Source organism: Mytilus galloprovincialis, chromosome 5 (genome assembly GCF_965363235.1).
Source record: "Mytilus galloprovincialis chromosome 5, xbMytGall1.hap1.1, whole genome shotgun sequence".
Classification (NCBI taxonomy): Eukaryota; Metazoa; Mollusca; class Bivalvia; order Mytilida; family Mytilidae; genus Mytilus; species Mytilus galloprovincialis.
Genome location: NC_134842.1, coordinates 18,678,747 through 18,702,662, shown reverse-complemented (window position 1 = coordinate 18,702,662; position 23,916 = coordinate 18,678,747). Strand labels below are relative to the sequence as shown.

Below are 23,916 nucleotides of genomic sequence, written 5' to 3'. Positions count from 1 at the left end.
TATGTAGAATTATTAAAAATCAGAATATAAAACATTGTCCTGTTCTCGTCCTGATAATGCATTTTGTTTTGGACTGGATGTGGTTGTATATATTAATTAGAACGGCCATATTTCTAAATTTGACCAGTTGTTACATCTATCCATACAAAAGAATATGGTCTGAAATTATATTGCAAGCAGTTTGTAATCGATAAAAAGATTATTTTATTGATTACTGTTCAAATTATAATTTTTTATGATAGGGTCCATGTTATGATGTTCATATGAGATTTGAAACAGGTACCCTAATAAATAGTATGTTTTTATCGTATAGTAAAGCACTATATACATACCCGTGAATTGAATGCTTGTCGGAATATTTTGTGCAGTGTATGTGCGTATCTTTCCGATCTCCCTGTCTCTGTTGCATACAGAATTGTGCATTTAACACGCTTGGATAATACTTTCATCATTAAGCTTGTCCATGAAAAAACAACGCTGAAAACAAAGATAATATTTGAATATACTTCATGCAAATCTCTAAAACAAAACAAAATGTAATATAAATGCGTATACCAAAAATATATTCTGCAAGATGAATTCAAAAAGTTCATAAATAAAAGCATAATCAGTATATACCGCTGTTATAAAAAAAACTGACAAAATCGAAAGTTATTGACAAACGTAACGAATAGAAAATATAGATCACTGCAACAAATGTGTTACCATATTTCTCCCCTCGAGTTAGTTTAATTGTAATATTTAAGTTTTGAGAGTGGAGAAACAAAGTTATACACGAGTTAAAGTGGTTGAATCTGTCTCCTAATGATTTTTATCCTTTCTTTATATGTGACGTCATCAGACATGGTATCCTTTTTCATGACGTCACAGTCTATCATGATTTTCTTGATAGAGAGTTGCTGCTCACAAGGAAGCTATTAAACCAAGAGTTCCAATTGGTGAAGTTGAAATCATCCCTTCGTAAATTTTACGGACGCCATCACGAGTTGGTTGACCGTTATGGAATAACCGTTTCACAAATGATATCGAATATGTTCCTTATGTCGTAACTACAATCCCCTTCCATTTCATGAATGTGACCTAACTAATTATACTATTTACCGGATTTGTTATAACATAAGCAACACGACGGGTGCCACGTGTGGAGTAGGTTCTGCCTACCCTTCAAGAGCACCTGAGATCACCTCTAGTGCTTGTATGGGGTTCGTGTTGCTTATTCGTTAGTTTTCTATGGTGTGTGTGCTATTGTTGTCTGTTTGTCTTTTCTTTTTGGCCATGGCGTTGTCAGTTTATTTTCGATTTATGAGTTTGACTTTCACTTTGGTATCTTTCGCCCCTCTTTTGGAAATTCAGAAGAAATCAAGGAAAATTAACACCATAATCAAATGTCGACCAATTATTTGCTGAGAACAGATTTTTCACTAGTGATGAAACATATCTTTCTCACACAGCTCAATAAATGCTAAAATAGCACAAAAAATTGGAGAACAACTGTCACTCTTCTGACTCGGTAAAGGAACTTTTCGAGAAAAAAAAGTATTCAAACCCGTTTATATTTGTTTATAGCTCCGCAAAATTGGGCGGGCAGCCCAATATAGGTTATATGACAATACTTGGGATCTAGCAGCTAATACGTGCAACCATACAACACAGTTTTACAATACAAAATAAAAAATTTGAACAAATATTCATATATATCTTACTAAAAAAAGATGTTTGATAGGAAATTATAAAGTGAGTTCAAATCAATTGAGGCCCACAAGCATACAAAACTGTGTAAACATAAATCACAGACATACATCAAAACGGACTAAAAAATTAAACGATATAAAGTAACAAAACGTGCTGTAGAAAGAATCATAGGACAATGAACAGAAAAGAGTACAGAAACAAACGAATGTACAAAAGAAAAACAATATTTAGCAAACCAGAGTAGACTGCTCATTATCCACAAGTGACAAATACTCATCAGTCTCAATTTCAATAAATGGAGTACAACAGTTTTTATACTTGAACTATTTTGTGTTCTATTTAATATCATTCTATTATGATCTAGTTTCATCCATTATTTATCTCAAATAAATTATATTGATTACATACTCTTTTGTTAGCATGCTTTACTCAATTATGAATATGTATTACCGACATGCAGATATACAAGTTTGTTACCGTTAACTTATACTTTCTGTGATATAAATTGTGTTTAATACAAAAAAAGGGAGAAGCAGGGACTGCAGCAACTACTAGAGAAACTTTTGTGTGTTTGCGTTTCCTAATCTCTGGTATCATGTTTATAATGTTGTGTTCGATATCGGTCTTTTTGACTTTTTGTCTTATGGTCATAAGTTAGGAGTCAGTGCTTCGGTACTGACATGATTAAACAAACTTTACTAAAATTGTCCGTTTTTAAATTTTGAAATTATTATGAAACTAAGATTTCAACTCCCTCAGGCAAAGTTGGCTTTAGATGAATTTGGCTATTTATTTTAGGTATTTTTTAACATATAGCTCTTCAACGATTTTCGGTACTTATACATCTTCGGATTTCAAATGTTTGGCTTTGGGCGTTCCTGATGAATGTAAATCCAGAAAAGCGCTTCGGACGCAATAAATTATTAAACGTGTTGTTTTATATTTTTAGGAACATTTCTACTAAAGTCCCCAATTCCAATATCTCGCTCTCGCATTTTGTAGAGTAGTTTAACATGTGTTTCACTATGCCTATTCTGCCATCTGGTTCGGACGTCATTAAAACTGAATTTTACTGCGTGTTTCTCTGTGTTTGTTTTTTTTAAACATTGGTTAGAGAAATTGGGGGAGTGTTAAGATCTCAAAAACATGTTTTAAACATCCGCATGTTTGTACCTGTCCCAAGGCAGGAGCCTCTGGCCTTTGTTAGTAGTGTATAATTTTAAATTTGAGCTCATTTATATATTTCAGAGTCTAATATGACGTCTTTTATCACTGAACTAGTACAAGTTTTGTTTAGGCGCTGCATTGAAGACCCATGTGTGGCCTTCGGCTGTTGTCTTTTTAACACATTCGCCATTTCCATTCTCTATTTTATAATCAGATAGCAACGAGAGTTAATCTCTGACGAATGAAACTGTAACAAAAACAAACACACATGTGGTGAGTATATATGAATAACAAATAAGTTTTTGACTATTTTCCTTACCTTGCAACGCATTTAAAACCTAATTTACTTTGATGCGATTTAGATCTTTTAATTCTGTCCTTTTTCCTAACAAATGTTCTCCATACTTCGTCCTGTAATATTGTAAATGTTGCCGTTATTAGAAGAAGAAAAATGAAATACAGTAATTAAAAATTAGATAATTTTGAAAAGATATACATGTTTTAATAACATAACATTTTAAATATATTTGAAGACAAGACTACAAAATCAAAGTCATTCAAATGATTGTGATATAAATTTCATATCTGTGACGCATTTTAAATATTTTAAAAGGTTAGAACTTTTTGATTTATAGATAGCAACACTAAATGTGCAGATAACCTGAGTTTATTTATCTCCGGTTTGCGGTTGTAGTGAGTGTTTATTGTTTGTTTGTAGTAGTTGCTGTGCGTTTTTCTTAGAGATCAGTTTTAGTTGATTTTAGTGTCTGATGCATCATTTTTTATAATCAATTGTTTTTTACTATTAACTAGTTCTCAGTAACTGCGAGTTCTCTCAAATTGTACTGTCTTGTTAATTTGACTTGTTGATACTATTTATAATGCTTTTTTGTTATCTAATGTTTACTCATTCAGGGTTACATCTTGTCTTTATATCAGCTATGATAAGTCTTTAGTATAACTTTATTTTGTTACTTCTATTTACTATGAAAAAAATATTTTCATTCTCTGTATACAGTATACAGTACCTCAAAATTATTTTCATTTACCTGTGTATAAAGATGTATATGACGGATTTTTGTACAAGGTTTTTGTTCTTTTTTGTTAATTGATATTCACATCTCACAGCGTTATACTACTGTTGCCTTTAATTCTTTATCCCTTATTTTATTGATTTTGTATTTAAATCGTATCATAGCTGAAATTTATTCGCTCAGTGAATGTTCATTAGTGTAAATATGTCTTTTGATTGAATTAAGCCATTTCAATTGATATTTTTTAGTGTGTCTTGCTGTGTTGTGATGTTACACTATTTTTTCAGATAAAGGTGAAGGCTGGTACCTACTTAAACGTTAAAAAAATTGTTTGAACCTATCCTAATTCCTTGAATCTGATGTTCAACAGTTGTCATTTGATGATGTGGTTTATAAGTGTTATCTTTCTCGTTATTAATAAAAATAAGATCGTTGGTTTTCCCGTTTGAATAGCTTTACACTAGTCATTTTGGTCTCTTAATAGCTTACTGTTCGGTGAAAGCTAGGGCTCCGTGTTGAAGACCGTACTTTAACCTATAGTGAATAACTTTTTTCAAACTGGGACTTGGATGTAGAGTTGTCTCATTTGCACTCACACCACATTTTCTTATATCTTATTAATCGGTTGTTATCTATTTCACAGAAAAAGGAAATTTGAGACTTTCAAGTTTTGGATTTATATCCGATAAGCATGATGATTTATACTGTTCATTGGTACACATTTGTAAAATGCGCCAATGTAATGCTTACACATTGTGTCTGTGATCTGTGTTTTCCTTCTACAACAACGTTGATTTAGTATTGAACAAAGTTATTTGTATTTCTCAAAGAATACAACTATTACCATGAAACATTTGCCTATCTATAATACTAAAATAACGAGGTCCAATTTATCAGCCGTCATCGGGTAAAAACGACAAATCAAAGAATTAAACTTTATATATAGCTAATATAGGACAATGGTGTAGATTAAAAATTACACCACTCCAGACCCTTTTGTTTTCCACATAATTAATAATGCCAATAATAAACAAGTTCCGGGTCGAATCCGATACCGATACCAATAGTATATTTACATGTTACCTATTACCTTATCTGAACGTTCCGCATCTGACAGGCGCACCACCAAACAGTGTATTTGCTTTTGCTATATACACGGGTCATAATCACAGGGTTGACACTACTAAATTCAGTCAAATTTTTACCTATTGTAGTATTTTAATCAGTAAGACTTTACTAAACATCTGGACTTAAAATAATGCGTATAGGTACAGTTTTCAATTTGTTAGCGGGCATGACGTAAAACAGCAAATCAAAGAATTCCACTTTATTGGACAATGCTGTTGATTAAAAAATACTTAATTCCAGGACCTGAATATTACCAATAATTGATAAGTTCCAGGTCGACAGATTCAAACAGAAAGATTTGACAGCAGAGATAACTGTTTATCTTACAATCGGCACGACTTTATCAGATGACAATACCAATACTAATAATATTACCAATAATTGGTAAGTTCTAGGTCGACGGGTTCAAACAGAAAGATTTGAAAGCAGAGACAACTGTGTATCTTATAATCGATACGACTTTATCAGATGACAATACCAATACTAAAATAAGGCTTACGCATAGTTATATACTTTTATTCAGTCACGGACCCGCGATATCACGGGTGTGTTCTAGTAGAGATAATGAAAAATATTATTGACGAAAGAGGATTTAAGGTAGCACAATACAAAGTTGTTGTCACTCCCAATCAGACACCTTAAACTGATGTATTTCATTTCATCCTTCTTTATATTTTATAAATGAGGTACCAAAAGAAAGAAGAAAGATCAATCTTTTAAATTATGATTATTTCAGTATGACATAATTATTACATAATTAATTGTTATGTAATTAATTGCTATATTGTGATATCCACACTTAGCGTCCTTGTTCTTCATAACATCCCAAAATATTTTATAGATTCTTGTACAACACAGCTTGATCTCCAAAACCATGTCTCAGATTTCCAAAAACATCAATAGAACAAATTTTATACCCAATTGAATTTAGTGATCTCTTATGAATTGATGTTGCGAACTTCATTGAAGATTTAAGAGAGAATGAAATACAAAAGGAAAAATCTGAGACACTGATTTGGAGGTCAAACTGTGTTGTGCAAGAATCTATAAAATATTTTGGGATGCTATGAATAACAAAGATGCTAAATACATTCAAGTATGGACATCACAATATAGCAACTAATTACATAACAATTAATTGTGTAATAATTATGTCATAATAAAATTATCACAATTTAAAAGATTAATCCTTCTTCTTTCTTTTGGTACCTCATTTATAAAATTTAAAGAAGGGTGAGTGAAACTACATAGTTTAAAGATGTCTGATTGGGGATGAAAAGTCTTTGTATTGTGCTACCTTAAACATTAAAAAGTTCCACATAAACCCTCATTAAAATTTCAATCAGACGTATCTGAATAACTACATGTATTTGCATGGTTTTTTTTCATGAAAATAATTTAATATGGAGTTGATTTCATTTTAAAAAAAATCTTCAACTAAACAAACTTTTTTCTTACATACCTGATATTCATACGAAGGTTTAAGTTTAAACATAACCATTTCTTGATGGAATACTGGCGTTAAACTGCCACTGATTGGAGGAACTATCCATACCCAGTCAGCAGGACATCCCCCTCGTTGTTTGTACTCATTTTTCATAAAGATCATGAATGAATCGGAAGCTGTATGATGATCAACTATAGTAGCACCAATCGACTAGAAATGAAGATAGAAAAAATGGAATGGACATTTAGTATACTATATCATTCACTTTTACACTACTGTGGCTTTGTACTTAAAAGTCCGGTGTTTTTGTTATTGTGCTATTGTACATGTTTGTATTCTTGTCTTTCATTTTTGCTAATGTGTTTTTTCTATATGTCTTTGTTTGCTTCTTTGAGGCATATTGTTTTTTTTTTTAAATGATTCAGATCATAACAATGTTAACTGATGTACACCTTTATTTGGAATTTATACCTATTATGTCTGTTTGTTTTCTTCACGAATCGTTGTCAATATAATGGAATTTAATGCAACTGTCATACAAGTGAGCGTTTGCAAATTAGTATGGCGTTCATTATCACTGATAGGGGCCAGCTGAGGGACGTCTCCGGGTACGGGAATTTTTTGCTACATTGAAGACCTGTTGGTGACCTTCTGCTGTTTTTTTTTTCTATGGTCGGGTTGTTGTCTCTTTCACACATTCCCATTTCCATTTTCAATTTTATGTTATATCTAGCTATAAAAACAGGTTTAATACACCATTTTCTACATAAGAAAATGTATGTACAAAGTCAGGAATGTGACAGTCGTTGTCCATTTGTTTGATGTGTTTGAGCTTTTGATTTTGATATTTGATCAGGAACTTTCCTTTTGGATTTTTTCTTGGATTTCAGTAGTTTTGTGATTTTATTTTTTCCCACCTGAAAGCTGTGAAGAACTGCAATATTTATCTCAATAACTGCTTTGTCTTTCCATAGTGACGCGTTATTTCGTGTATCCATTCCAAGATTTCGGGCTATTTTCTAAAAGAAAAATATAATGCTTACTAATAAATACTTATCTGTGTTGTATAAGATTGCTTTGACATGCTAATCAAATCATATATGTAGGACTCAAATCTTTGGTGGGTTCCAAATCTATGGCAGTATATATACGACAAATGACTTGTCTTAAACAAGTGGAAATATACGACAACGGGAGCATGTCTATAAAAGGTCAATAAACATTTGTTAAATAAATGTTCCATACTGGTCAACCAAAACATTTCGTAAATGATAACTTTATAAATAACTTAATACAGACGTAAAGATTGAAATGATGCGCCCCGTAAAAACTAAATATTTGTTAATCTGTGCATGGTACCTGTTTAACACGTTCATTAAATCAACTAGTAAGTCCCTTAACAAATAAAAAGGCATTATATATATAAAAAAAAAGATAATTTTATTTCATCGTATACTTTTTTTTTATTTGATGACAATTTAAATCAAATTGGTATCTGGTAATTTGATCTTTCACTTTATAAACTTTGCAAGCCGTAAAATATTTATTATAACTCCTTTGCTAAAATATCCGGTACTGAAACAGTGGTGTCATTATTCATCGCGAGCGTCGGCCGGTACAGCACATTTTGCATCTCTTTCGGATAATAGGTCACATCATGGCTTTCTTTAAACCATCCGCAAATTGTTGTCGTGAGAAATACCTTCATCAGGAATAGTGTTCAAATCTGTTGGTTCCGCCATCGTAAGCGGCGGATACGATGTAATATGGCGTTATTCAATTGTGACGTTATGTAAAAGATCTGCCATAGATTTTGAGAAAACAAAAATCTAACATTTGCCATAGATTAGGAATCTGCCATAGATTTGGAATCCGTCATAGATTTGAGTCCTACATATATAAGGCAGAGGTAGGGTTATAATGACAGGGATCCTTATATTCACAAACAGTCAAATAATCTCAGATTGACGTTGGAATTGAAACAATCATAATTGGAGCTAAAACTCGATATATTACTGGCGCTCTATTTTCATACAGTGAATTATCATTATTATCAACGTTAAGAGATAAAGTACTAGGATTCAGATATAACCAATCTTCACTTTTCTTTCATTTCTTTTCCCCATCAACAAGTGTTTTTACTGCAAGTTTGTTCGATCTAACGTACAAAAAAATGTATGTATACAAGACGAATCAATTACATTTGTCAAGGAATTCGTTTTTATTGGAATTCAAGCTTTTCGTATTTTGTTTTGAGCGACCTGAAAAAAGAAGAAGAAACAAAACGATATTTCCTATAATCATAAAACGTCATGACTACTCATTTCAATGAAAACGGTATAATACTGTTGGAGTCTTATGTTTTCCTCTGGCCAAACAAGGACTTTGTTCTTAATTCAAATTGAAGAGCGGATTCCATGAGTATGTGATTTATGTTCGTGGATTTGATATCTGTACTTTTTATTATAACTACTGAAAATGGATATTGTACTTGCATCTTTGCCTTTACATATATTCTTAACAAGAACTTGTTAATTTCTCGAGTTTTAGCAAGTTTATTGTATCTTTAATACGTCAGTTATATTTAAGTTTGCTATTCATAAATCCTTAATAATCGTTTTCTGCCTTTTCCCTTGCAAAGATGGCTTTAACTATTTTCAATGCTTTTAACTATTTATCGAGTTAGCTTTGATTTGAGCACTTATTCGTATTGTGTAGACGAAATTTGAGTCTGTCGTATCAAATTACAGACCTTGTATCTTTGATAAATTTAAGCACTCCTTTCCGCGATGTTTTGGAGCCATTATCATTCGTCTCAAATTTAGCAAAAAATGCCATAGGGAATGTGTCAACAACCCGACCAAAGAGCAGAAAACAGCTGAGGCCACCAATGGGTCTTTACCACATCGAGAAAATCATGCAACCGGAAGTGCATATCCTTGCATAGTGATAGACATTGTTATAAAACATTTCAAAATAAATTGGATTGAATGACAAAAAGAAAGAAATAGGCGCATATATATTTGAAAGCGACAATCAAACAGTCGATGAAGATGAAAATGCTATTTCATTCGTTGTAAACAGAACAAATATTCCCTTTGTTTACCTCAACAAGATTGTATCTTTGCTTATCACAGAGGTCCCTACATGCAATTTCAGTGCTCATATACCAACCGCTGAATGGACAAGCTGTGAATTCCAATCCACCACAATCAAACTTCATACCAGAAACGGCTGGCACACAAAACCATCTTAAACCAAGATCGGCAAGGCTTGGATATCTACAAAACATTAGAATTATATCTATTTATTACATCTATAGAACATATTTATTTGGTGTAAAATTCAACAATCCACACCTTTGAGCGTAAAGAAATCGACTTTTAGAAATATATTCAACCCGAATGTAGGAGCTTAATCTAAAAGTTTGCGTCCAATGATTGAAAAATCCTTGGTCTAAAAATGTTCTCTCATTAATTCGTATAATATTAATTTGTTTTTATAACAATGGTTTTAGAAGCCATCTTGACATTTGACAATTTTAACCAATAACAAAAGATAATTAAAACAAAACGTATATTAATATGTAACATAAATGAGTTAACTAAGCAATTGAGACAAAATGACGAGGATTTTAGCAATCGTAGATTATCGCACTGTTTCTATTAATGAGCATATATTGCATACTGTATAGTAAACTGTAATCAGTCCTGATTTGAGAAAAAATGAAACAATTAAAACAAACCAAGAACAACTGGCTTATTTATGACAGAACAATAAACGAAAAACAGATAACACATGCAGCAGAAACCAACGACAACAACCGAATTACACGCCCCTAAATTGTGACAGGCACACACAAATATTGTGGGCACTCATTTCTTTACTAAACTGAGCAAATTGTGAGCATCACAGATTGCAAACACACTGCAAACGTCAGTTGAAAATTGATGAACCTGTCAAATCGGTAAGAATCACAAAACAAAAACTTAAAGACAAATCACACGAATTTTACTCGAAGAGTACTCACAGTTACTGTAAAAAAGAGGAAAAATATACTGTATGAACATTCAAACTCAAATGTCGAAAATAAAATAACAACACCATGTCTATAAAAGAAAAAGGCAAATAAACAAACAAAAGTACACAGATAGTAAACTGAACACTATCTTGAGGATGCGAAATATATAACCTAGATTATGCATTTCAAAATCATATAAAACATTTGTTAGTTCATTGCTAGATTATGCAGATGTCATCAACGATAACTGTTCTAGCGCCGATTCTGTAAACATTGAACATGTACAGAGACATGCCTGCATTATATCTAATGGGACATGCAGGGTCACAAAACATGTCACTTTATTGAAAGAGGTTGGCCATGAGCTTCTTAAACACGCCGTCAAGTTCATAGACTTACATATTTGTACAAAATTAAAAATCATCTTGTCCTAGATTATCCCTGTAATTTTCATCAATTGTTCCATCATAATAACGAAAACTATAACTTAAAACGACATGTCAACTTGATACCCATCAGGTCATGAACAGTAGCATACTATAATTCTTTTCTTCTAGCTACGGTTAGAGACTGGAATAGTTTGTCAGCTGAACTAATTACAGCAAGATCTTTGGCAAGAATCTCATTTTGTGTAGTAAAAATCTATATTCACGATGACATGGTTATGAGAAAAAGATTCATACTAGATTACGCTTAGGGCTAAGTGCCCTTAATGACCACTTGTATAACTATAATCTTACATTAAATAGGTTTTGCGATTTCTGCCCAGGTTACCGTTGAGCACTATTAAATACATTGCGCCCGTTAGAACGAACTATCAGATTAATCTTCTACTTGGAATTAAGAATCTGATTTCCCCAGATATAAATATAGCAATGTTGCGGGATCTATGTCCCAACTATCTGACAAATATAAATAGATGGAAGTGACGATTTGTCTGATGATACTGATTTAGAGCTGTTTGAGTGTGTGTTTCGCTATATTAAATCTTCAAACAGATTTTCTCGAAAGCTAAATAACTTAGTTGTACTTTAACATTTTTCTTGTAATAAAACATAAAAGGTATGAAACACATCCTCCATTTGACGTGATTGTGCTCAAAATTGTCTTTCCATAATTATTATTCTATATTACTGAATCATACATCATGTACATGTTTGTAAAGTCGTGTGCATGTGAGTAAGAATAAGCGAGTGATTGGATGGGTGTGTAGTCAAATTATATTCGTATGTCTTGTCCTGTACATATTGTCTTGTCTTGTGTTAAGCATGTTTATAAACTTTGTTAAGTGTGAATCTGTATATATCTATGTTGAGGAGACCCACACGTAGACTCTGGAAGTTGGCAATCCACTTTAAATAGATAAAGAATTAAATTTAAAGTACACAAAATACAACATAGTGGTTGTCGTTTGTTGATGTGGTTCATATGTATTACTCTTTTGTCGCTTTTTATATAGATTAGATCGTTGATTGCTAATTTGAATGGTTTTACACTAGGTATTTTGGGTCCTACATAGAAAAGAAAAGTTCATAATTGGAACGTTGAAATCATCTACGATAGTTCAAAGCCAATAAAAACTAATAAAAATCTAGCACAGCGTTCGTTTTCATCTAATTTCTGTATCCCTAAGTAGGGTATACCAATGGTATGCTTTGTACCTACATTGGGTTATATTACGTACGTAAAATAAATAATGTGTACATTAGTAAAGCAATATATAACCTGTAAGTATAACCAATACGCACGTGGGATGAGTAATGTGAACCTCCATTATCAAATGTGAAGGTAATTCGAACAATTCTGGATCATCTCCGTTTGCCTGAAGAACTAGTGGAAGAACATCAAACATACCGTTCCTGCCTCTCCATCCCATTTCGATGCAAAGCTGAAAGAAATTAAACGTAAATAAGTTATACCAATGATTACACACGGACTGTCATTTGAATAATTAAATGTAACTAAGTTTACCACCACGGATAATAGTTTTTACATGTCAAAATACCGCACATTTTCACTATAACATATCAATTGAAATGGATTAACTCAATCAGTAGACATACAAACACACAAACATGGTAATAAAATTAAATAATGAAACAATGTAAAAAGAGGCGGGAGTAGATGTAAAACAATATTAGAAAGACAACTATAACCTTGATAAATGCAAAACGTTTTGTTGTAAGGAGGATATTGAATACGGAAATGATTTTTACAAAATAAATAAATTTGTTGTTCATACTACGATAATAGAAGGGATGATTGATCGTCATATTGAATACTTATCAAAGATTGTACAAATAAATCAAAGGTGGAATATAGTATACTCTGGTTGGACAGCGAATCCAGATATCTGTGTCGAGCTGGTATAGAATCAATGCTTTAGTGGGTTTTTTTTCAGAACAAGTATTCATTTTTTTTTTTTGCATTTCTACAAAAAAACACAACCCCATTTGTATAACCGTGGTGTAATGTGTATAGATAAAATGTTATACTTTCAAAGTTTGGCATTTAGAGTTAATTATCGCTTAATTATAATTTTTTTCAATACTCATATAATAGTTTAGTCTCTGATTTGTACAGTCTGCTTTATAACTATCGAAAATTAATTGATTAAAATATATATTTACTTTTTTTTATAATTATACTTTATATTACTGTGTCGTCCTTGTCAACTTGATAATATTTTGGCATCTACAAACGTTGTGTATTTACATGGTTTTTTTTGGTATCTTTCTTCATGTTTATACAAATGATATGATGGTGTTTTATATTTGCTAACGTCATTGGTGGCCTTTTCTGGTTTTCATTGTGGTAAGGAACAAAGACCTTTTTGAATATCGTTTGAAGTAAAATGAGGACAAGGTACCACACAATGTCTTGAGAATTTCTGTAACCCAGAATAAACAAATACTTAAAAATGACACGTTTTAACAACCCATGGATTTTACAATTATGTGTGAAGTCAATCAATAGGCTTGGTAAGGTATTTATCCTTTGTGTCAATAGAATAAGTAGTAATCATTAAAATCAAGATCCTTTCTTTGGCATATTTATTAACTTTAATGTGTTATTTTTCAATGATATTTCTGTTAAGAAAACGGGTTATTATTTTTTTTCAATTAATTTAAAAAAAAGGATGGGAGTAGAAGTAAAATATGTATGTGAAATCTCTCAATAACAGACATCTTAAAAAAATAGCCGAACGGGATAAAAATAGATAGAATGGAACTTTTAAGCAAACTTTTATTTCTCGGAAGTTTATAGTGTTTTTTTTTAAATGTCATGTATAGAATGTTAAAAGTGATTAATAAACTATCTGTACACCGATACGATCGGTAAATGTCTCAATTCACTAGGGACACGTCTTCGTGGTCTTCTATAAGACACCAGGAGAGACGTCTAAAATGTAATAAACTTAGGGAGTTTAGTTCCTGATTGTGCTTTTTTGACGAGTAATGCATGTATATAAGGGGAATCACGTGGGACGGACGGACGGACGGAGGACCGGACAGACAGATGTAAAACAGTATACACAAACTTTTTCAAAAGCAGGGGTATACTGAAACATTGAAATGTAATCTTACAGCTGTAAAATCGACATTTATTGGATCTCCAATGATAGACCCATCAGACTGTTTATACCCAGCGTACGTAATCAGTTGTGAATTCCATACTCTAAAATCATGATTCACGTCAGTTCTTTGTTTGAAAATTGTTATTGCTGATCTGAAATGTTCAAAGTGTAAATGAATCAATTAGTGTTCTCATGAATTATGCATTTGTGTATAAATCATTACATACATTTGGCATTTTTAACTTTTTTTTAATTCGATAATTAAATATTAAACGGAGTGAAACAAAATATATTATACTCCACAATATTCCAAAGCTAATGTGAAATATTTCAAAACTGATTGAAAATTTATAGAATATATTTGAGTATTGCTTATTCCTTAAATCTTGCGAAACACAGTTATTAGTATTAAAAAAACTGAAATTGTTGATAATTTTTTTTTATCATTTTGACCGTTAGGTCTTGCAAAGGATGAGAAGAATAGACTACCGCCACATATTTTTGGTTGCTGGATTTTTAGTGTATGAAGATGTTTTGTTATATGATGTCAACCAGTTAATACGATTTTGAAAAAAACTTACTGTTTAACTGATTTCTTTTCTGGATTATTTTTTGCCAAGTTCTTTATGACATCCTGAGTATCATTATCATTATTGATAAAAAGAAAAATACAACGACTCCTAGCTTAAAGTTCCACATTCTTATACGGGCAATTCGTATAGCATTGTAACTCGGTCAAATGAGACTACACAAAATATTAAATATTTACCTTATTTTCCCATTGTTAGTTGCATATTTCAGGTGGTTACAGATACTGTGAAACATTCCTCTAGCTGTCTTCACATCACGGGCATCAAATATCTGTAAAGTGAAGAAAAAAATGTATAGCTACTAGTTATTATACAAACATAAATTGATATTAAATTTTGTGTCTTAGATTTCTACTAAATTGTCGAATTTACCATAAATTGTTTAATACTGAAGCATAAACCATTATATGTCCTTCCACCTTTCATTTAACAAGCAAAATTGATTTAAATATTAATTTTTTACAGTCAGATCTACGAATTTTAATTATTTTCTCGTTGCTTCCTCGTTGTATTATTTCAAAGAGAACTAAGCCTTAAATGAAATCAATTTAAATGTTTAACTGATTTGTATCAAAATTGTTAAGTTATTAACGAGACCGATTAATGGCTATCGTCAGATTCAATAATATCGGTGTTTCTAGTTGCCATTAAAACTGTCTTAATGAGAGTTTGACCTGTGCTACATATTGCATTTACTGTAATGATACACTGTCATATAGAGTGATGATTAAACACAACATAAGAGGGGCAAAAAATACCAGAGTAACAGTCAAACTCATAAGTCGAAAATACACTGACAACACCATCCCTAAAAAAAAGACAAGAAACAAAAAAAACTAAAGACTGATCAACACGAACCCCACCTAAACTGGGTTTATCTCATGTGCTCAGGAAGGATATGTGAAATATATTGATACCTCTGGTCGCCTTTCAAAGGTGATAATAATACGACAGTTTAATTGTGAACAATTCACATTGTTTCTACTGGTATGTCTTTAGAATAGTAATAAATGACTTAAGAAATGGTAAATAGCGTATTTGTAGTCTTATATATTAATTTCGATTAACTACCTTCACAATCATATTATAGAATCTATGCGGTGAACCGATCTAAAATTTACAGCCAGATTATACATACAGCTGCATTGCAGAGGTATTACCGAAGAGAAAATAACGTACCTGTAAGTTGGACCATTGAATTCGTCCTATACATCGAGGTGCATTTCTCCAAGCCTGTTTCGAACCAAAAATCAATTCCTTCAATGTAAGATCGTATGTGCCTGTGTTGTCAATAGAACTCTTCACTTCCGACCATCTTTCTCTGTGTTCTATCGTGTCATTACTACCAATACGATGAAAATGTATATTTTGAATGTAAGTTTATAAGATGACTTAGAATATGTGATTCCATCAAGACATATCAATACTTATGATATATCTCAATTTTGATTTCGTATTTACCTTTTTAGATATCATGCCCATTTTTTTTTTTTTTTTTTGGTGGGATTTGTGCTGATTGTTCTTTCTTTTACTATGTTATGTTTTACGTACTATTGTTTGTCTGTTTGTCTTTTGTTGGCCTGGGCGTTGTAATTTATGTTTTTTTATGAGTTTGAATGTTCCTCTGGTATCTTTCGCCCGTCCGTGATGGTGAGGCAATTCTATTAAAATGCACTTGTATTTGGCAATTAATCTTCTCTAATTCTTACACCATTTATCATTTGCCTTACATTATTAGATGTTGATTATTTTTATTTTATCAACGTGTGGTTCGTTTGGTCTGAGTTCTTCATTGGTCAATATTCGATTACATGTATGACGTCAAATTTCTTGCTTTCCTCTGATTTGTCTATTGTGACTACATGAAAATACCTATCCACTCTCGTCAGTAAAATTTTGAATACTTAAAACCCTCGGCTAGCTTCGCAATGTAAATTCGAAAATTTAATCGTCTCGAGTGGATATATTTCGTAATACACTCGATGAAGTGATAGAAACTATAAAAAAAGCGTCATCTTTCAATATAACTTTTTACCAAAGTTCAAATAAAGTGGATGTAATCAATTATACGTGTGCATTATTTTCCATGTGTTTTATACACCAATAATCAGAATGAATAATATTGATTAAGTATTAAGAGAATTTCAAACATGAAAACGTTGTTTTATTTTACAGACACTGTTTTAATTCAAACTATATTGAAGACCGTACTTTGACCTATAATGGTTTAGTTTTACATATTATGACGTGTATGGAGAGTTGCCTCATTGACACTCATACCACGTTTTATTAAATCTATATCGTTATCTGTTAAATTGTTTCCTTCAAAGACGCTGTTTTTAGTGTATTAATTCATATCATACCATCGGGTTTCTTTGTGTAAGCACAACGAATGAATCACAAATAACCAATATTTGCTTAACTTGAAAATGTAAACTAAATAAAAGATTTATACAATGTGCAAACTTTAAAAAGCAGTGAACCATTCAGTCTTTATTTGTTCTTTTCTTGTCTTATAAATTACATTGATCAATGTATACTTGAAAAATACGTCTAATAGTATCTATAATGAAATTATTTACAGAGATCCAATAGAAGGTATGGAATCATTGAATATGGTTAATGAGTTGATATCTATGAGTCTGGTCTCTCATAACAAAGTCTGGTAATAATTACTGTTGACTTATATGTCGTATCCCAAATTGAGTTTCAATGAATTTAAGGAAATACCTTTTTATGATGAAAAACACTGTAAATATATGTTTATGAAATTCCCCATTTATCTTATCGCTGGTTCTACCCAACTCCCCACCTGTTAGCTTTAAATAAGATATTGATAAAAAGAATACTGTGTAATTAGGAATATTCTAAACGTATGAATTAGACCAAAGGCAAACAAATAAAAAAGCACTACAAATATGCTTACATTTATTACAATTCAGAATAAGGAATTTTCCGTAAATTATAACTGTATGTAAATATAAGATAGTTTATATAGGTTTCAACCTTCTTCAAAGGATCACTCTAATATAGTAATTAGGGAATATTAGATTCGTTCCTAGCCTTGTCCTCATGAGTAAAGTATCATTCCTATTATACTTTTGTATTTATATAGATGTCCAACAGCGCAGATAAATTCCATTTTGAAGGAGATATTTACTTAATAAGATTGTTTTAAATTAATGAAAAATTCTAATACTTTAGTTTATGAATGTGACAAACAAGTTGTGCTGATTGGCTATTGGACAGACCTGTAAGTTTTTGCTTTGCAATATAGTGTTAAGTGTTCTAAGTAATAGACACTAACGTTTGCATAAGTTTTTGGACCTAAGTTATTCCTTTGCAAGAATTTTATGTCTTATAGAAAAATATATAATAAGCTACTGTGTTGATATCTTTGTTAGAAAAGAGCTTTGGGATATTCTGTTTCTCCTTCATGTAAATGCATGATCTTATCAAACATGAATAGATGTAGTATAATAAGAGATCGAATTCTTTCATTTGGCTGTTGAATCAATATCAAATATGTTGATAAATATTACCTTTTTATGGCCATGTAATATTGTTGTATGAAATCTTTGGCCTGTAGTAATAGTTCTTCTTTAGGGCGAGTACCTGGTTTATTTGAAAGTGTTTCCATAAGAGATCCTACACACTTATTTCCACATAATATATCCTGAAAAATAAAGTATTGCTATAGCAACATATTGAAGAAATGGGTACGAAACTAACAAGATATTTATTTTTTAAAGATTAAATATGCCATTTTAACCTTTTAACATGTGTAAGCCTTTATATAGCTAGTGTATGTGTGGACTCAGAAATAGTGTTTATGTTGGTCTCTTCTACTGAAATCATTATTTGTTTAATGAACTAAATATTTTAACATTTCCATCTTTATTGACTTGTTTTGCCATACCAATCCATTTAGGCCATTTTTTCGTATTTTCTTAAGGTGGTGAAAATCAACTAAACGTTTTAATCACACTGTATTGTAAAGGGAATATTAAGCTTCTCAATGATCAAAATTTGTGTTTGTCAAAATGCTATGTAACCAATGAAAATTTTCTGATAACGTGGTTGGTTCAATTTTTTTTTAAATTATTATATTTTTGTCAAAGGGTTGACGTAAACAATGAAAATTAAACGAGCCAAATTAATATTAGTCAAGATGTTGGGAACCACCTTAATGAACAAATTATATAAACATTTCCATCTTTGTTGACTTGTATTGTCATATCGATTCCATTCATTGTATATTGAACCAATAAAGCAGTTGTATTTAAACGTCATTAGTAAGGTTATTTTATTAAGTCTCAATATTGACTTATATAATTATATAAATATGTGGGCATTTTTCTATATACTACGATAAAATTCAATCTTACAATTTCAATAGCTCGAACAAAAAACATATAGTATATTTTCTTTGAATTTTTTTTGTACCAGGACTGGAATTCAACATCGTCATGTAACATGACTAGGCTCTTGTAATGAGACAGTGATGTGAAAAAGACTTCAATATTCGTTTTGTGCTGGATCAATTAACAATTCAATACCCTGTAATTGAAATATGTAAAAAGAGTAGGTATTATAACTCCAACTTTTCATTAAATTTAATAAAAAGCAAATAAAAATTTGGGTTTACATAGATGTCCAATGGTGCAGATAAATTCCACCTGGTAGGAGACATTTACTTACAATAAGATTGTCTCAAATAAATGTCATAAACTAATAGTTTTTGTTTATTAAAAGGACAAACACGTTACTGTGATGATTGTTGCTCGGACCAGGCCAATATTATCTTCTTTTTTATATTTTTAATCTGTTAGCATTCAATGCGCCGTATTATGTGAATTGTTCTAAAAAGTGGACAATGACGCAGACAAAGTTTTTGTTGAATTATATAATTACCTCTAATTGAAGTACTAATAATATATATATTGATTTCTCTTGATATCAATTCCTTAATTTGCGTGGTGAACAAATATGTCAGTGTTAGGTCTAAATTAGTATCGAAAGATTTTTTTTTCAAACCACATTTTTAAGTCAGTTATTTGTAAAAGAAAAGTACAAAATTGTATATCATGATGTTGACCACTGTGAGAGTTAATCACTACAAAACTTTATTAATGTTATTATGCATGCTATAGAGGGAAATGACATGTTTCTGAATTTCTCTGATCAAGGTTTAAGCGCTATTCGTTTTAAGATAATATTTCGTTTGAGGTCTATAAATCATGAAAATTTTATAAAAAAATGGTATAATAACTGATATGTATCATGTATCTGTATCACATTATTATACGAACTCTTGCAATTTCTGCAAGACTTTTACGTCAGTGATTGCATTGACAATAAGATTTAGATTGTAATTGACAACAGGGGTGCACGATTTATTACAACAACATCCATTACATTGTTTCTTTAGCAAGTCAGGAAAATAAATAGAAGACCTATAACCAAGTGATCTCCATTTATAGATATGAAACACCCCACAAAATGTATGTTCTTTAGAACTATGATTAAAAACACCTAACCATTTGCTATCACTTTCAATTTATTTACTGAACACTCTTTGATTTAAATCTATTTTTTATAAATTTCATAAGCTTTATGTCTAAAAATTCTTTAAACAAACTGAGCAACAGTATCGTATATATAAAAGCAATGCAAATGATACCAGAGGGATACTCAAACACATGTGGAGAGGGCTTACATAGGCTATGCCTGTTGCCCAATCCAATTCAATTTATTTGAATAAAATATTGTTTAAACTAAACACATGAGTCGAAAATAAACTGAAAAAGGAGAAACAGACAAACAATAGTTCACAACATAGAAAACTTACATAAGAATACAGTGCATAATGAGAAATTGGAATTTAAAAATTCAGTTCTGATGAAATTATGAATATAAACAGATTATTCATTTAATTAAAAAAAATTCAAACCAAGATTATCCGACAAACTGATAATGGATGAGTAGGATACATCCTATTGTTCCAAGAATTATTAATGTCTTTATAAAACATAACAAGTCATTTAATCGAACTATACATGTTATTAAGATTAAGATATGGCAACCGCCAATAGACAGATATACACTTGTACTGATGTTTTGAGGAGTATTAGTTTTCAGACATGAATTACGTTTTCGAAAACATCACTTTTGTTCTAACAGAAAGAGAAGATCTGGGAACTTAGTCGTAAAATTTCACTCATCATAACAAGTGTACTCGAAGCAACAGATCCAGTTTCTGATTGGTTAGTTTCTGAGTCCAATTAAATCAACTGGGCTCCAAATAATTATGCCAACAAGTTCACGTTTACGTATTCAATACTCGTATCATAGTATGCAAAAGCCAGCTGTGAGCACTGTTATGGGACAGATTAAAAACAAATGCCAAGATCACTTAATGTCACAAGTCCTTTAGTCATCATTCACCAAGTACTACATGCAAATAACTTGTCAAGCCAACTATATGTATTCATCATTGAAGGCATCCATGAATAATGAGTCAACTGTAAGGTATTTGTCTTTTGTTTAATAAGTATCAGCATTTGGCTCTTATAAATATAAACACCACACACCGGAGAAACTGTCCTATTCTCAAACCCGATCTGCATATAGATCAGACTAAACACAGTGTATCTAAATTATCATTTCAATTGATTTCTATATCACTGTATGTAGATACAACGAAGATAATCTCCAGCCAATAATAACATATCAGTCAAGGCGTACAAGTATGATACCAATGACAGTGAACCATACATGTATCTCAAATTACTTCCATATGTAGTAACCTTGATAACAAAAGATGTGAAGCAAAAGTTTTACTTTTTAGGACTCAATTCTTATGCAAAATTGATAAATATATACTATAATGCCGGAAATACTTTCTTAAACTATATAAACACTGTATGTCGATTTCACTGTAAACTATTCATTCACAAAATTTAAGGATTAAATATGAATTGTGTTTACATATAATCCGGACATTTATTTAGTTTATAAGGGCATTGACCCAGTTTACAGAACCTTATTAATCCTTTCATAATCGTCAACCATTGTTTGTAGTTCACAATATGTTTTATATCATATGACTGTATCAATGTGACCACAACGAAATAATAATCGTACAGTATCTTGATTTCCATTATACTGCCAAGAATTCATTATACAATTATTTGAGATTCAAATCTAGATTTCTGCATTAGACCTTTCAGAAGCGCTAGGCCGTACGGTGAGCTATAGTTGTTAATTTCTGTGTAATTTGGTCTCTTGTGGAGGGTTGTCTTATTGCGAATCATATCACATCTTCTTTTATATATATGTTACAGTGAATTTGAATAAACAGTGATTATGTAGAATCCTTAAACTTTTCAGGAATTATGTAGAATCACTGCTCTTTTTAGGGATTTTTGTAATCACTAAAAATTTCAGGTTTATAATCCTTGATTATACAAATTCACTGTAACATATATACATAACAACAGCTTTGGATATTTCAAAACTCGGTGAGATTTTTTTTATAAAACAAAGACTCAATATCTTTTTGATTTAATATTATCTAAGAATACTTTGAAAATGATGTCGTCAAAGATGGCACAGGAGTATATCCTGACCTATAGGGGTGATGATAACCCTTTTTACAATATTCACCACTCTCACACACTACCAATACTCTACATACACAGTTATCTGGAATACTTCCATTATAATATTCAGAAATTAATTTGAATATGTATCATTACTGTATTTTTTATTTGCTATCTTCAAAAATCGAAAGCCACTAATGTGGGTTTTTTTATCATGCAATGAATAAAAATCTCAAAAATTCTCAAAAATAATTTTTACCTGTAGGTAATTTTTTTTTAACCTGACTTATCCCTCAGTTGGTGAAAGTCTATTCATTTGATACTGATTTTTTTCCAATCACAAACACTGACTGAAGTCAGGTACACAAAGGACTTACATCAATTTCGGAATGCAAATATTACCGTGCCACCTAAACAAAGACATTACAAACTAGAAACCAGTCGTGACACCTATGATACAAACACTTCTTACTAGGAAACATGTAACAATAAAGAAAACTAGTGTGTACTTATTTCTTACCAAAACAAATAAAACATTATACCCCTACCCCAGTTTGCCGATTTTGATTTTTTTTTTTATCTTACCACTTTTTCTTAATGGGTGAACAAAACCAAAATAGATGAGGTTTCAAATCAACACAGCAGTATTATATGGTGATTCAGGAAGATTATTGGATTGCCAACACTGACCGAAAAAAAAAACATTTTAAGTACCAAATCATGAAAAAGAGAGTTTCATACCACATTTTACAGCAGGCCGTACATTCTTTTGAGGATTTCAAGATTATGTAGTCAACACAACCAGATTCTTGAGATGGCAGTTAACTTTTATTCTTTTTGACAATACAAGTACTAGAATATACCTCTAAGTTGACTGTTTGTCTATTTCGCAACTTCAATTCGAGGGGCGAAAGATACCCAAGTGACATTCATACTAATAAGTCGAAATTAACTGACAAGACCATTGCCATTGGGGCATGAGCTTACAATAAGATTGTCTCAAATAAATGTCATAAATGAATTGAAATGTATTCCTGTCATTTAATGTTGTCGTTTTAGCCGTTTAATTAACATTACAATAAAGCGCGCAGGTTCGGCTAGCCACAAAACCAGGTTCACCCCACAATTTTTTTTTATTAAAATGTCCTGTACGTAATCATGAATATGGCAGTTGTTATCTAATAGTTCGTTTGTATATATGCTGCATTGTTGTATGTTTTTGGTTGCACTTCTGTGTTCTGTTATTTCGTTGTTTTCCTCTTATAGTTGGTGTGGTTTCCGCGGTTTTAGTTTGTAACCCAGATTTGTTTTCTCTCAATTGGTTTATGACTTTTGAACATCGGTATACTACTGGTGCCTTTATTTAGTTTATCAAAAAGACAATCAAGCTACTGAGATGATTATTTCTCCGACATATCAAATTTAGTATTGATACTTTCTATAGGGGTTAGCTTTTAGTGCATGGTATTATGTGAACTGTTCTACAAAATGGACAATGACATAGACATTTTTCTACACCAGTGTAGAATTATACCTTCAATTGAATAATAAATAACATAATATCAGTGAAAGGTGTAACAAACTACCAAAAGACTTTCCAAAGCGAAAGGAAGACGAAAGATGCTAAAGGGATATATGTAAAATCATAAGTTAAAA

General features: G+C 31.3%; 1 protein-coding gene across 1 annotated transcript in view; it reads right to left on the bottom strand.

Moving 5' to 3' along the window:
• The window catches only part of LOC143077018 (nitric oxide synthase 1-like), a 41,038-nt gene extending 20,387 nt beyond the window's left edge, over positions 1-20,651 (bottom strand). Inside the window, exons 1-11 of the mRNA XM_076252907.1 lie at positions 20,628-20,651; positions 18,199-18,332; positions 15,836-15,998; positions 14,836-14,927; positions 14,077-14,218; positions 12,238-12,377; positions 9,575-9,749; positions 7,386-7,487; positions 6,484-6,678; positions 3,179-3,270; positions 333-477 (exon numbers count right to left, since the gene is read on the bottom strand). Coding sequence (XP_076109022.1) covers positions 333-477; positions 3,179-3,270; positions 6,484-6,678; positions 7,386-7,487; positions 9,575-9,749; positions 12,238-12,377; positions 14,077-14,218; positions 14,836-14,927; positions 15,836-15,998; positions 18,199-18,332; positions 20,628-20,651 — 1,404 coding nt within the window. The remainder of the gene's footprint in view (positions 1-332; positions 478-3,178; positions 3,271-6,483; positions 6,679-7,385; positions 7,488-9,574; positions 9,750-12,237; positions 12,378-14,076; positions 14,219-14,835; positions 14,928-15,835; positions 15,999-18,198; positions 18,333-20,627) is intronic.
• Between the last annotated feature and the right edge of the window lie 3,265 nt (positions 20,652-23,916).